Raw genomic sequence first — 14,155 nt, forward strand, 5'->3', positions numbered from 1 at the left:
TCTCGTTCAACTATACAGTATTTATCAAAATAAAAATGTAACAGTAATCACCAGTAGAATCACTGATATGCAAGTCTGGGTAAGTTTGTAGAATCTAGAGGCAGGAGTTTCTTGTAATTTTCCCGATGGGAAATTTACCCATCCAGTGTAATCTACCCATAACTATGGGGAATGCAGCATTAGTTTTAATGGCTACATAGATGCAGCTCATTTTCATCTTCTGAAGATCCATTTACAACAGAGCTGGGGGTTTGGATCTGGCCAGCAGACCTGATCCTCATTCCTTCCACCTGTCAAATCACCTGACATCACAACAATGTCAAGTAATCTGTTTTTGTATAAAGCTATGTAAGCACTGACCATTAGTTGATTGTCAGTGCTTTGTGTGCCCCATGCACAGTTCCCTGATGATCAGCTGCAAACTCCCTTTTGCTCCAGCCCCCTCATTACATGCCCCACACCTCATATATGACATCAAGTGTAGGGCATGTGGGCATGGCTTGGCCAAAATGTGGAAGCCCTGTGTGTCTAGTTAGACTCCTGGCCAGAAGTTCCCCACTGCTGATTTATAAATATTAATAACCATAGAAAAATGATTGGGAGATGCCACCACATAGTGACATTTTTCCATATAAAAATGATTGTATAACTACTCTCAGATAGTAAGCAACTCAGTGAGGGACTTCAAATAAATACCATGGAAACACCCGGTCATAACTTGTTGAACATAAGGAGAGGAAAACTCAGCAGAAATTGTACCTTAACTCTTTCTTTCCCCAGAAAGAAAGCTGTGGCATGCAAGACATCAGCTGCATGAGTGGAGTTATGATAGGAATTGGAGGAGTGGTAGTTGGCTTCAATCACCTGGAACCAGGCTCGCAGTGTGGCTTCGGGACAGTTTAAAAATTCGCAGACACCAAAGCGGGCAAAGGTTTTCAGACCCAGGTAAACCAGCGGCCTGGAACATAATTGGAAAGGGAGATGGTAAAACAAGGCAGGAAAGGCACTCATCAGTCTTCTTGCTCTTGCAGACTTTGGTTAGCAACAGCTTCCATTTACTGGATACATTTCACCACTATCCCTGTGTGTGCTTGCCTGCCATGTGAAGTTGACAATCAGCATTTTGACAGTGGGGAGACTTAAAAAGGAAGGAAGAGCCAAATTACGTGACGTGAAATGCACAGCTTGGCATTGTGCAGTTCTTTTTTAAGAACAGCAGCCACATGGGGGCAGAAGAAGAGTTTGGATTTGATATCCTGCCTTTCACTCCCTTTAAGGAGTCTCAAAGCGGCTAACATTCTCCTTTCCCTTCCTCCCCCACAACAAACACTCTGTGAGGTGAGTGGGGCTGAGAGACTTCAAAGAAGTGTGACTGGCCCAAGGTCACCCAGCAGCTGCATGTGGGGGAGCGGAGACGCGAACCCGGTTCACCAGATTACGAGACTACCACTCTTAACCACTACACCACACTGGCTCTCAGCAATTAGGATCAGGACCATGGCGCAAAGGCACCACTATCTTCCAGTGCTGTAGTTCTAATTAAGAGCTCCCTCTCTCAGCTGCTGTTTGGCACAGATGAGAAGCTGTCATCAATGTCAATGGCAGTTCCTTTTTGTGCCAGCTGAGGGGCAGCTGAGCTTTTGAAGGGAGTCCCAAGGCAGAAAGGATGGAGCTGCATATAGATCTGTCCTGCTCTTGCTAAACTAACCATAACAAATGTAACATAAAATAAAAAGGGTATTGTTCTGGCAGCTTTGGGAATCATTCCCACTCCACACATCCACCAGGAAGCACAGGAGGGGGAAGCGCAAGTTACTCCTGGCTTCCTGCATCAACATCTGCCTCTGTCAGAGACAGGCAGATACAACTCAGCAAGTCATAGAGGACACAAGCTTAATTTGTGTCACAGCTTGTTCAGCAACACCTTCCACTTCTATACCTCTATCTAACACAATGCAGAAAGAAGGCTTGCCTTTTATTTGTAACAGCTTCCAGTTCAAAAATGTTGAAGTCCCAGCTCTCTTCGTTATCCAGTAAGCGTGCAATACAGGGTGGAACGTCATTGATAGTAATTGGCACAGAGAGGTGACCATGGCTCTGGTTCGTGGTATCTGTCCAAATGATAAATTTATTTATTTATTTCAATTACATTCTCCCTTTTCCTCTAAGGAGCTCAAGGTGGGGCACATGGTTCTCCTCTTCCTCCTCAGTCAATCCACATAACAACCCTATAAGTTAGGCAGAGGGGCAGCGATTGGCCCACGGCCACCCAATGAGTTTCGCGCCCAAGTGAGGATTTGAACCCTGGTCACCCAGGTCCTAGTCCACCACTCTAACCACTACACTCTTTCTATGTGACTGGGGCAATTTTGTGTTTAAACACACTGCTGTTGTCCATATTGTCTTTTCCACCACTGTCTTCTCTGGTCCTGATACACCTCTAGTTGCAGGCAACAAATTACATTTAACAATGGTGACCCTGAAAGGGGATGTATAAGCCCATCAAGAAGATGCAATGAGCCAGTTCAGCGGGGTAAAGTTGAACATATGACACAGCTGGATATACCCACCAAGATAAGCCTCAACATCTTCCATACATAGATAGTCCTTACTGAATCAAGTAACTGCTGTGTAAGAACTGGACCTTTTATTGTGTGTTTGAAGGATTCTCTGCACCAGTGATTTTCAGCAAGACTTAATTTCTTTGCAACAATAGCAACAAATAAAACAGGCATGCATTAAAGAGAGTTGGGCGTGGGAACTTACTTTTGGAAAATACATACTCATTTCCTGACAGCCTTCTCAAGCCATCCTGAAATAAAACAAAAAATATTTGCACACTGCCGGATTCCACACACCAAGGATAAAAGGAGAAGGGTGCACTCTTAAAAGACATTGTGATCAAGCTGCAAAAGGTTAGGGAAGATTAGGATTAGGGTACCATTAAGTTTATGCACTAAGCAATATAAATTATGCTCAAAATAATTAGAAAAGCAAATACAATGAATGTGTGAATGCTTGCTTAAATAAATACACTATAAAACATGCAACACCGCTGAGAATTCAATCTGACATTAAAGGTGCATGCTATCCTCCTTCATGGCTGCTTATCTGGAGCAGTTTACAGAGGCAATTTTCTGTATCCACAGAGCTCCGCTTTGGTGAACCAGGGCAAAGTTCAATATATTCCTCCTACTGTGTGTTCCATACGCTGCTTACATAAATCTTAACAGTTTTTCCCACAACAAGCACCAGCAACAGAAGGCTGACAGAATGTTATGGTTTGTAGTACTATCGATGTAATGAGGCAATTGAGAAACCACAGGAATTTTACTTAGAACATCAGCTCAGCTGAAACACCCCACAACAGTGAGTGAAACTGGTTGCTTGATATGTGTCTTCTTACTCACAGTCATCAGACCTCCAACAAGATCACTAGTGTGAGGATCCTCATCTTTGGTACCTAACTGAGGAGAATAAAGTTCTGTTGTCCGTAAGATTTCCAAAACCCGATCCAAGGCCTCTGCTACAGTTACAGGGCTGTTTTCTTGAGCGGAATTGATTATATTAATGACCTATGGGGTTACAAACAGAAAGGAAAAACATATAACAGAGCTATTGCTCATTTTTAGTCTACATGAAACCATTAAGGAATTAGTATGTAAAAGGAACATCAGATGAATAAAGCAGTTGATTAATCATCTTATTTAAATGATTAACTAATTAATTTACCATTTAGATTAATGTACAGCTGTGTATTGCTAAAAATTCAACATAGGTGCCTTTTTGAGAATCTTGAAAGTACTATGATAATTTAAAACTTATAAGCAAAAGCTATCACTGTTATAGGGACAGACTGTATTTTATATTTTCAAGCCCTGTTACAATGAGTGCAAAATAGACACTAAACAGTAGCAAATGTACCATTAACAACTCATTACAATTTGCCTACATCAGAGGTTTTCAACCTTTTTGAGTCCACGGCTCCCTTAACCAACTACATTCTTTCTGTGGCACGCCTGTGGGGCTCAGGAGCCCAGTTATGTCACCCCTTGCCTGCAGAGCTGGCAGCTTCTCATCCTTTTTCGAACACCTTCCCTTGTGGAGTGTTCCCTCAGCCTCCCCTCTTCTCTCCTTGTGAGTCCTTCAGGGACTGCCCCCCCCCCAAGAGAGGTGCCTGCCAGAGGACCATTTGCCTGTGGAGCTTATAGCCTGGGCTGCTGCAATAAGAAGCTATGCAAGCCTTTGGGAGGCAGACATGAGAGGGCATCAGAAGAGGGAGGGAAGAAAAGAGGGAAAGAGGGCAGTGTTGCCTGCGGCACCCCTGACCGTTTGGACTACTGCAATGCGCTCTAGGTGGGGCTGCCTTTGAAGGTGACTCAGAAACTGCAATTAATCCAGAATGTGGCAGCTAGACTGGTGACTGGGAGTGGTCACCGAGACCGTATAACAATGGTCCTGAAAGATCTACATTGGCTCCCAGTATGCTTCCAAGCACAATTCAAAGTGTTGGTGAGGTTACAGGGAACCAGGCAGAGGGCCTTCTTGGTAGTGGCACCCACCCTGTGGAATGCCCTCCCACCAGATGTCAAAGAAATAAACAATTATATGACTTTTAGAAGACATCTGAAGGTAGCCCTGTTTAGGGAAGTTTTTTATGTTTGATGTTTTATTGTGTTTTTAATATTCTGATGGAAGCAGCCCAGAGTGGCTGGGGAGGCCTGGCCAGATGGGCAGGGTATAAGTAATAAATTATTACTATTATCTTTCAAGTTACCATAGGGTGCCATGGCACACTGGTCGAAAACCACTTGCCTACATGATTAAAATTGGCATCACTGAGTAAGCAATTAAAGTTTGTGCCTGTAATCCTATTCCTACTTTCCTGGGAGTAAACCCTACTGAACTCAATGGTACTTGCTTCTAAGTGAACATGTACAGGAGTGTACTCTTAGTTGATTACTGATTCAAGTTGGGCAGTTCTATTATGTAATAATAGTTCATAAAGTATTAGTTACTATTTGAGAAAAAACATCCTTGGTCCATTTCTTGTGGGTTTACAAGGACATGTTTACAATAAGTTATTAGAAGCATCTGAATGAATAAATAGCATGGTCTCCATTCATGTGTTTGATAAGCAACATCTTAAAATTAGCTTGACTTTAAGTTGCCACACCTGTTATTTATCTGCTATAGTAGAAACTACATAGTTATTGGTCCAGTGTGCATGTAGTGTTATGTCTGAAGTCATGCTCATGGTTTGTGTATCCAAGACAAACCATGAGTTACTACGAAAAACAAATAGTGGCTACAACTCACAGTTTGCCTACAGCAATATAATGCCAGGCCAAACCATGACATAATTCCAGGTAGCGTAACAGCTGGATAACTGGAGGGGGAGTGAAGCCGTTATGATTTTAACTGAGAGCACATGCACACTATCATGCTCACACTTAGCCATGGTTTGGCTTAGTGTTACATGCAAACCAGGTCATTGGGGTGATGTGAAACGTACTGTGTCGGCTGAGCGCATCATAAGATATCTGAATGCCTTGACAAGCCTTGCTGTATCCGTCCCGATTATTGATGTGTGTGAAATTTTATCAGAAAGTTGTTGACTCTTACCTTTGTGATTGGGGCTTCTATCGTCATGGAGTGGATTCTTGCCATTGATGAATACCGACGATTCTGTAAACTTGGGGCTGCCATTAAACAGAAACATTTTGGCATTTAAAACAAACAAAAGTAAAAATCTACATCCTCATACATTGCATTATTTTGGATGTATGGGTCTATCTTGAGTTCCATGATGAAAGAAAGGCAGGATATAAATGTAACAAAATAAATAAAGAAGCTACAGCCCCATCATATGTTCTTAGAGAGTAATAAATTATTTGCCAGTAAGAGATGGAGCAGTGGCGTAGCGTGGGGGGTGCAGGGGGGGCCGGCCGCACCGGGTGCAACATCCGGGGGTTAGGGTTAGGGTGCGCAAATCCACGGGTTATGGGGCGCAAATTACTTGCCTTGCCCCGGGTGCTGACAACCCACGCTACGCCACTGAGATGGAGACACCTCTGCCCCCAAATATTTTCCACTGTTCTAAATTGTACTGCTTTCTATTATTGTTGCTCAATAGCCCAGACAATAGGGAGCTACTTTTAACAAAAACCTTAAAGACATATCAAGTGCCTCTCTCTCAAATCTTCAAAAATGAACAGTGGCGGCAGCAGCACCAGCAATCTAATCCAGGATCCTGAACTGCTAGAAATATTCTCCACACATTGGTGTCCTTACCATCGCTGCTTCGAGAAGTTATTGATTTGACATCAATAGATTCTTTTCTCCTGTTCTTGCATCTGAAGGAGTGAGAGTCTAGAAATATTACAGGAAGGTATTTTAAAAGTGGCCAGAATTTATTTTCACACACACTTTTGTTTTAACTAATTTCTCATTTACGGATAAAGATATTTAAGAAAAAATATTTTATTGATCAGAGCAGGTTGTCAAGCTAGCCAAAATGTTTCTCAATAATTTTGCCCTTGAACCATCATGTAAAGCACATTTCAATACATAATGGATTACATTCTCTACCTGCAAATCTGTTGAGAGAGAGGCATCTCTTTGCATCTACCATCCAACATGGCAGAAGGCATAATCTGTAGGCATAATTCTAGGAAAGCCCTCAGGGGGAAAAGTACCAGTTCTGCTAGATCCTTGATGGTACTTAAATATATATACATATACACCGCTGAGAGAATTTAGATGGTTATAAAACGATGCCATTTGAAGAAAGATTATTCTCTAACCTGACTGAAATTGGTCTCCTGCACACTTTTCATCACGATGGGTCTTGTAGGTCTGGTGTCATGTGAAAAAAAGAAAAGGAAATAGACACATAAACTTCTGATTTAGCTAAACCTTAGCTGCACAGACAACCTTGTGGTATGCAGGTGTGTGCTTCCTTTTCTTCTGACAACTCTATTTGCACCTGTAAACAATTTAGCTTTCCCTAGGACCAAATTCTGCTACATGATATATTCTGTTTAACTTGAAAGACTGCATAATTCTCTCCCCAAAATCTGGCCCAGTCATTTTGCTTGGTGAAATAAACTTGCATGCTACCTGGTGAAGTCTTCCAAATAGTATGTTTTGGCACTCATATTTTAAGTATTACATAATGTACTGGCTGTGTGAAGAAAAACAGTTATTACTATGGGATGATATCAAGCAAAGGGGTTGTATACTACAAAGAAAACACAGTACCTGTTTGTTGCTGTCATTGGTGCAACATAGCTTCTTGATAGATACAAAATGACGGATTTTCCTACCGATATTAACAAAAACAACAAAAGCACTGTTACTAAATAAAATAATTTTGGCACAACTGGTGATTAAATTAGCTTCTTGATAGATACAAAATGACGGATTTTCCTACCGATATTAACAAAAACAACAAAAGCACTGTTACTAAATAAAATAATTTTGGCACAACTGGTGATTAAATTGTTACCATTTACTTTAAATAAAAAAAATCAGATCTCATTAATTAAAAGAAACCTGTTAATTAACTACTCCATCACTGTCAGAAAGGTTTGAGAAAATCTAATGTCTAAATTAACATACTGCAGAAGAGCAAATGATGAATAACAGAAACATTTTTTAGAGTGATTTTTTTTTATCTGTGATGTTTTGGAATGATAAGTACCAGGACAATATTCAGTCATACAATGCTGTTGACTTATTATAATTATAGAGAGTGCATAAAATTACTGTATTTTCAATATTTTTTTCCAAATTAAAAAAATCCTATAATTATTATTGTCACTTGTTTATTCATCTCATCCTACAGAATAGGTCAATTATGTTCACATTTTAAAGAATGAGACTGAGAGATGAGACCTTATTTAAGGACAACTATGAGTCTAACTATGTGCAACATGGGAATTCCATGACTAGCAGTGGAATCCTATGTGAGTAGCTCTCCTAAATTCAGGGGAACTTACTCTTTAGTAAAGGTGCACAAGATTGGAGTCTGAAACTCCTCACAGCTTTTTCTATGAAAGTGTATGGAGAGTAGTTTGAATCAGAGATGCATGGGGGAATTTCAACTATTTGCCCCTAACCCCAAGGCTGCTTTTCGTAACAGAAAAAGAAGATGGGTGTTCCAGTCATGGAATTTCCACATCACATGTAATCCACATGGAATTTCCACATCACTCTCAGGTAATCCAGGTAATACAAGGCTTGTGCCTTGTACAAATGCACAAGCATTTGGTGAGAGTCACAGGTGAAGTACAGTTGACGATAAGCAGCTGGTGGGAGGGAGACAGGAACAATATTTATTTTATCTTAAAGCATTTATACAAGTGGTGTACAGTTAATATTATTTTAATATTGTTAAAAAACACATCCTAAAACAAGCAAACAGAAAACCCAGCTTATAGAACAGAGATTCAGGGGAATCAAACACATAAAACTGGGTCCAATCTGCAGAAAACCTAATTGCCATTTACTCTGATTTGGTGGTGAAACGCGGGTTTTCCTAGGGAAAGCACTGAGAGAGAAGAAATACACACTCAGACACAGAGTTTTAAAGCCCAGACCTGTGCCAAGAAACATGGCACTATTATATGGAATTATTATATTTTATAGAAATATAATTATGCATATAGGTGTATATATTCACAGCCAAACCTGATTCCATCTATTTATATACGTATGTATAACAGAGAAAACCATTACAACAGAGTGCATTTTTAATTAATAAACTTACCCTCCTTGGCCAGTTACAGGCGTTATCTTCACATGCTGTTGGATACTGTCTCCTGATTTCCTCCGTGCATAATAAACTCCTTGCCATTCCTAAACAAGTTGAGTGAAAACAACATTCTAGGAAGCTCAGATCACAAACCCCTTTCTTAAAATAAACATTTCTAAGCTGGTAGCATTTTGTGACACCACACTCTCAGACACCTTTTACGTGAGAGAATCATAGATGCACTGACGGCAAGCTACAAGCAGAGAATCCATCATCCCAGAATCTCCACATGGCAATAAACTCTGCAGATTTTATGCATGCGCATACAATGTTATTTCCCTCTTACATTTTTGTTACAGGGTTACCCAATTGCACATGTTCTCCAGTAAAGTTAAGGTGTCTTAGATCTGTAATTTACCAACAGAGGAAGATGATCTCGAAGGTCTGTTCAGTTTAGGGAGATTTAAGGAGGCAGGAGATAGAATTTAGCTAGTCACCTACCTTTCCTTTTTTTATACAAGTGTTGATCGTGTCCAGTAGGTCCACACGGTTTTTGTCACTCTTTGGAAGCTCAGTGAGTTCCTTTCCTATTAGCTCTCCCTTTTGATAGCCCATCATCCGTTCAAAGGCTGGATTGACATACTATAAACCAAAGAAACCATGTGAGCAACCAAGGAAAGCGTGAACTTAAAGATGCATTCAGCATGCCTATGCTATATTCAGTCTCCAGTACGAATACTGCAAGATACATTTCCATTGTAGAACCCCCCTCCCCCAACAGATATTTAAGAAGGAAAGGAGGGATATGGCACAAACTTCTACATACAACCACAGAAGTCAATGGTGTTCAATCAACTGATATATCGATACACAGGTTTCTGAAGAGAAAGAAAAATGTGCCTTTTCCATACCTGAATTACATGATCCTCACTAGTTATTTCTATGGCTTCATGACAATGTTCCAGTGCTGTGAACACTGAATTGCAAGCCCTGAAATTAACAAGTTATTATACACCATTAATACCTGCAAGTGTAACAGGTCAGGATTACATCAGTGCATGAATTGAACACAAAAAATGATTTTAAAAACATTGCAATATGTATTGCATTTGTATGTTTACATTTCTACCAGGATTTTCAATGTATTTTTCTACAATACATCTATGGAAAGGATTGTTAGGTAATATGTAATGTATTCACAGTGTAGATATTGCAAAGAAAATACTGGTTGCCTGCATTTCTCCTGCCTTTTATTCTCTCTCTGTAAATGCTCCCTTTAGCCAGAACAGTGAATAAGCTTAAGTGAGGGCAAATGGGAAGAGGGGAAGATTTTCAAGTGAAGGAGGGGATAAGCAATCCTCCTCTGTAAGTCACCCCCATGACTCCCTCATTCCTGTTACAATGTGGAATGTATTCTTGCTGAGAGAATGTCTAGTATCACATGGGGGTCAAATTTATTTTGATTTATTGAGTAGGCCCTTGACTTGTGGATGGCAAATACTGGTGGTACATTTTGGGGCAGAGGGCCCAGCAGAATTTTCTGGACCCAGTACACTTTCCTCATTTATGCAGGGGTTATGTTCTGAGGTACTGTATGTTGAAGTAAAATCACATGCATTTGAAACACCATTGGAAAAGCTTGTAAACACTCCGGCCCGACTGTTTCTGTGGCATTTTTGGGTCACTTCCAGGTTCGGCACAATACGCGCACATGCAATCACACACATATTGGAGGTGCCTAAAATAGTCACTGCCTATATGTAGATTGGGGATGCGGGTGGCACTGTGGGTTAAACCACAGAGCCTACGACTTGCTGATCAGAAGGTTGGCAGTTCGAATCCCCATGGCGGGGTGAACTCCCTTGCTTGGTCCCTGTTCCTGCCAACCTAGCAGTTCAAAAGCACGTCTATGTGCAAGTAGATAAATAGGTACCGCTCCAGCGGGAAGGTAAACGGCGTTTCCGTGCGCTGCTCTGGTTCGCCAGAAGCGGCTTAGTCATGCTGGCCAAGTGACCTGGAAGCTGTACGCCGGCTCCCTTGGCCAATAAAGCGAGATGAGCGCCGCAACCCCAAAGTCGGCCATGACTGGACCTAATGGTCAGGGGTCCCTTTACCTTTACCTATATGTAGATTGGACCCTCAGCTCCACTTGCAAAAGAGGGCACACATTTGTATACACTTTGGGTGGGATTGATATAATGAATCGTGTTAGTGGAAGCCCTGCACAAGTTTTTCTGCTTAGGCAACAGGACTTTTCCTCCTCTCTTCCCACTGTGTGCCCCACCTCCAGGATTGACTCTGGGGTGGGGAGCAGCAGACTCCGCCAGGACAGAATAAAGAGGGAGAAGAGTGGGAATTGTTCCATCTGGCCAACACCTTAAACTCAGATAGTGGGTGGGTATAAGTTCTCTGAAGCCATGTGGAAGAACAGCAGGTGGGGGGGGACACCCGGAAGGAGAAAAATGAAAGAAATGTTTGCTTCTTATAGTGATACCAACTATATACAAAATGCTCTACTTAGGTGAACATATTCTGATTAGGAAAAACTAAAGCCCAATGGAAGAAAGGTGAATACTTGGAATTTAAGAAATACTGTAAGGAGTCTGATTGAAGCAAGTGACTAGAAGCTGAGTCCCTGTGCAAGCCCCAAATAGCACTTACTCCTGATGAATGGTTAATTATTTGGTCTGCACTTCCCAAATCCTGGAACTACCGTATTTTTCCGTGTATAAGATGAGGTTATTTGCTTAAAAAAAAAAGAAGTAAAAAATTGGGGGTCGTCTTGTACACGGAACATGGGCATCCGGGGGATTTTTTAAATATTTAAGCATATGTCCAGGATTTTGGCTTGGGCGGACTGAGGCGGTCCCTCCTGCTGCCGCCCCTTTCTTCTCCCCCTCCGGGCTGCATGCTGGTAACTGGCTCGCCACCTGAAGCCCCCGCTGGCTCGACCACGGGAGCAAGAGCAGCTGCCACCGTTACCTCTCCTTGCCCTTCTTTCCTTCTCCCCCTCTTCCCCTCTCAAACTCCCACCCTGCCCCCAGCCCGCTCACTACCTTCCTCAGCTCAGTTTGCTCGACGGCATAGCCCGGTGCAGAGTGGGCGCTGCCTTCCTGTGGCTCTTCCTTGGTATCCTGCTTGGAAGCCTCCTTCCCCACAGCTTCCCCACAGCTTCCCCACAGCTGCCATCGAAGGGAAGCATATGGTGCCCCCAGTTGCTGCCTTTGCTTCTGCACCACATTGCAATGCATGTGCCTCATGCTGGAAACTTTGAAGGCGACTGCCCCAAAAAAGATAAACTTGCCACCGCAGATCATCCAGATTTTCACTTCTATTTTAGGGGTTTGTTTTCTAATTTTGGGTTCAAAAAAATAAGGGTAGTCTTATACATGGGGACATCTTATACATGGAAAAATACAGTATGTGTGGGAGGACAATGATAGTTCTACAGTTCTAGCTTTGAGAACCTGAAAAGCTACTCTGTGTGTGTATGGGCCTGAAAGTGCTTTTGTCGGGGGGGACGGGGGACGCAGGGGTACACATACCCTAAACATTTTGTGAATCTAACGGGAGGAGAAACTAAAAATGTTTTTAAAATTTAGTTTCTTCTCTAGCACAGTGAATCGTCAGTTCCGTTGCTACCCCTGATGGTGGCCTCATTTCCTGAATCTCAGTTGGAATGAGAGTATTCCTAAACATTTTTTAGGAAAAAAAGCACTGGGCCTGAAAGTCAGTGCACTTACCACAGATCAAAGCATATGTTCAGCATCACAATAATCCCACCACGTAACAGGATTACGAGACTGGAGAGGAACACTTTCTGTCAAGGACATGAACAGTTTTTGCACATATTTTTACGTACCGTAGTTTGAACTGTGATCGCACCTCGCTATGTTCTATTTGAATCAGTTCATTGTAACAAGCAGTGATGCTACTATTCTCCAAAAATCTCTAGGGGATAGAAAAAAAAGCCTTATATGCAATTAAGATACCATATATCAACACAGAAAACATATGAAGCTGTCAGCCCACTGGTCCATCTAGCCTGCTAATTGTTTATTCCAGGGTACCCAAAATGGTGCCTTCCAGGTGTTGTTGAACTGCGACTCCCATCAGTTCCATACAGAATGAGCCAAAAGTGAAATTGCTATTCTCTTTTACTGGTAGTATTGCACTTTTTAATGTCTGCATCCTACTATGTTCTGTCCACACCAGTGGGCATAAATAATGTCTCAATGAGTCTCTTTTCCCAGCCCCTTACACAGTTTCGAAGAGCTTTTTGCAAGCATATTGCATTGTGATATGGAGAATGGATTTTTTTTCATGCCTGAAGGAGGCAATCACAAAACTAGAGAAAAGAGGTATAGCCATTTAGTGCTGAAAGCATGAATCCTACCCCACTAAAGAGAATGTGTATTCACCCTAAAATTGTTCAGCATGATGAAGCATTCAGTCATGAAATCATAAGAATCATGAAGTCATAAGAGGTGCGATTTAAAAGATGGAAAGGTGGAGGAGGCTCTAACATTTTACCCTATCCCTGGTAACACAGGTATTGAGTGACAGCAACTGCTCAAGGTTAAGGTGCTTGAAAGGTCACTAGCAATGCTGAGTAAAAACAGGAGAAGAAAAATAATTTGCGCCATACAGGAGCCACAACATTTGGTGTCTTATTTCTGTTCCCACTGACGATTATAGATTTTTGCCAGTGAAACTGGTAGCTGTATTGCATTGGAAGACTGGTTGTTAACTGAAGATCGACGGGGGGGGGGGGGGGCTTTTTTAAGAGGACATGGAGACTTTGATGGCTATCTCAGCAGATGGTACTTTCTGATGTTACTTGCCCTATAAATGAACAAACGTTTCTATGGCCAGCAAACAAACCTTTGAAGAAACTTCAAAGGCTCTTGCTGAAAGAATTACAGCAGTAAGAATATGCCACACAAGTCTCCACTTCCCCTCCCCACTGAAAATGTAGCAGTGTCACCGTCACCATTGTAGGCGCAAAATCACTTTCACAAATTTTAATGTATTGGTTATTGGTGTGATGCTACATTTTCTTGCATAAGGAAAACATGACCCATAATATCCTGTCCCCACTTTTCTAGAATTGCAAGTGTTGGCCCAGTAGGGGATTCAGTAATGAGTCTTAAAGCAGGCTTTGCTTCAGTTTGTTTTTATTAATACAAAATCTGCCCTGGCCAAATAACATCCATGTTACAATTGCATCTCTTTGGCCTTCTCTTTCACATGAATCAGATGTCAACATAAATAATTTCTAAAAGGCAATTTAAGCCTCATGTGTGCAAATCCCCGTTGTTTAGATTTTTACTTTCTCCCTAGGAAGGAAAAGAAGGGGAGCATTGGTTTGTGCCTTGTACATTGCAAATTGTGCAA

General features: G+C 41.7%; 1 protein-coding gene and 2 long non-coding RNA genes across 5 annotated transcripts in view; 2 read left to right on the forward strand and 1 right to left on the reverse strand.

The window, feature by feature from the left end:
• LOC309514763 overlaps positions 1-14,155 on the forward strand; it is a 234,187-nt gene that overhangs the window by 162,497 nt on the left and 57,535 nt on the right. The gene's annotated exons all lie outside the window — the stretch shown is intronic.
• PDE8B (phosphodiesterase 8B) overlaps positions 1-14,155 on the reverse strand; it is a 43,958-nt gene that overhangs the window by 7,023 nt on the left and 22,780 nt on the right. For all 3 annotated transcript variants that reach the window (XM_082191896.1, XM_082191895.1, XM_082191894.1), the window contains exons 6-17: positions 12,621-12,709; positions 9,670-9,748; positions 9,260-9,400; positions 8,774-8,862; positions 7,264-7,324; positions 6,807-6,858; positions 6,295-6,372; positions 5,626-5,702; positions 3,411-3,575; positions 2,767-2,812; positions 1,973-2,111; positions 760-958 (exon numbers count right to left, since the gene is read on the reverse strand). In XM_082191896.1, coding sequence (XP_082048022.1) covers positions 760-958; positions 1,973-2,111; positions 2,767-2,812; positions 3,411-3,575; positions 5,626-5,702; positions 6,295-6,372; positions 6,807-6,858; positions 7,264-7,324; positions 8,774-8,862; positions 9,260-9,400; positions 9,670-9,748; positions 12,621-12,709 — 1,215 coding nt within the window. The remainder of the gene's footprint in view (positions 1-759; positions 959-1,972; positions 2,112-2,766; positions 2,813-3,410; positions 3,576-5,625; positions 5,703-6,294; positions 6,373-6,806; positions 6,859-7,263; positions 7,325-8,773; positions 8,863-9,259; positions 9,401-9,669; positions 9,749-12,620; positions 12,710-14,155) is intronic.
• On the forward strand, positions 855-2,747 carry LOC309514758. Its single transcript, XR_014212178.1, has 2 exons — positions 855-945; positions 2,445-2,747. It is a non-coding gene; the product is annotated as an uncharacterized lncRNA (long non-coding RNA).

Source organism: Podarcis vaucheri (genome assembly GCF_965113315.1).
Source record: "Podarcis vaucheri genome assembly, chromosome: 11".
NCBI classification, from domain to species: domain Eukaryota; kingdom Metazoa; phylum Chordata; class Lepidosauria; order Squamata; family Lacertidae; genus Podarcis; species Podarcis vaucheri.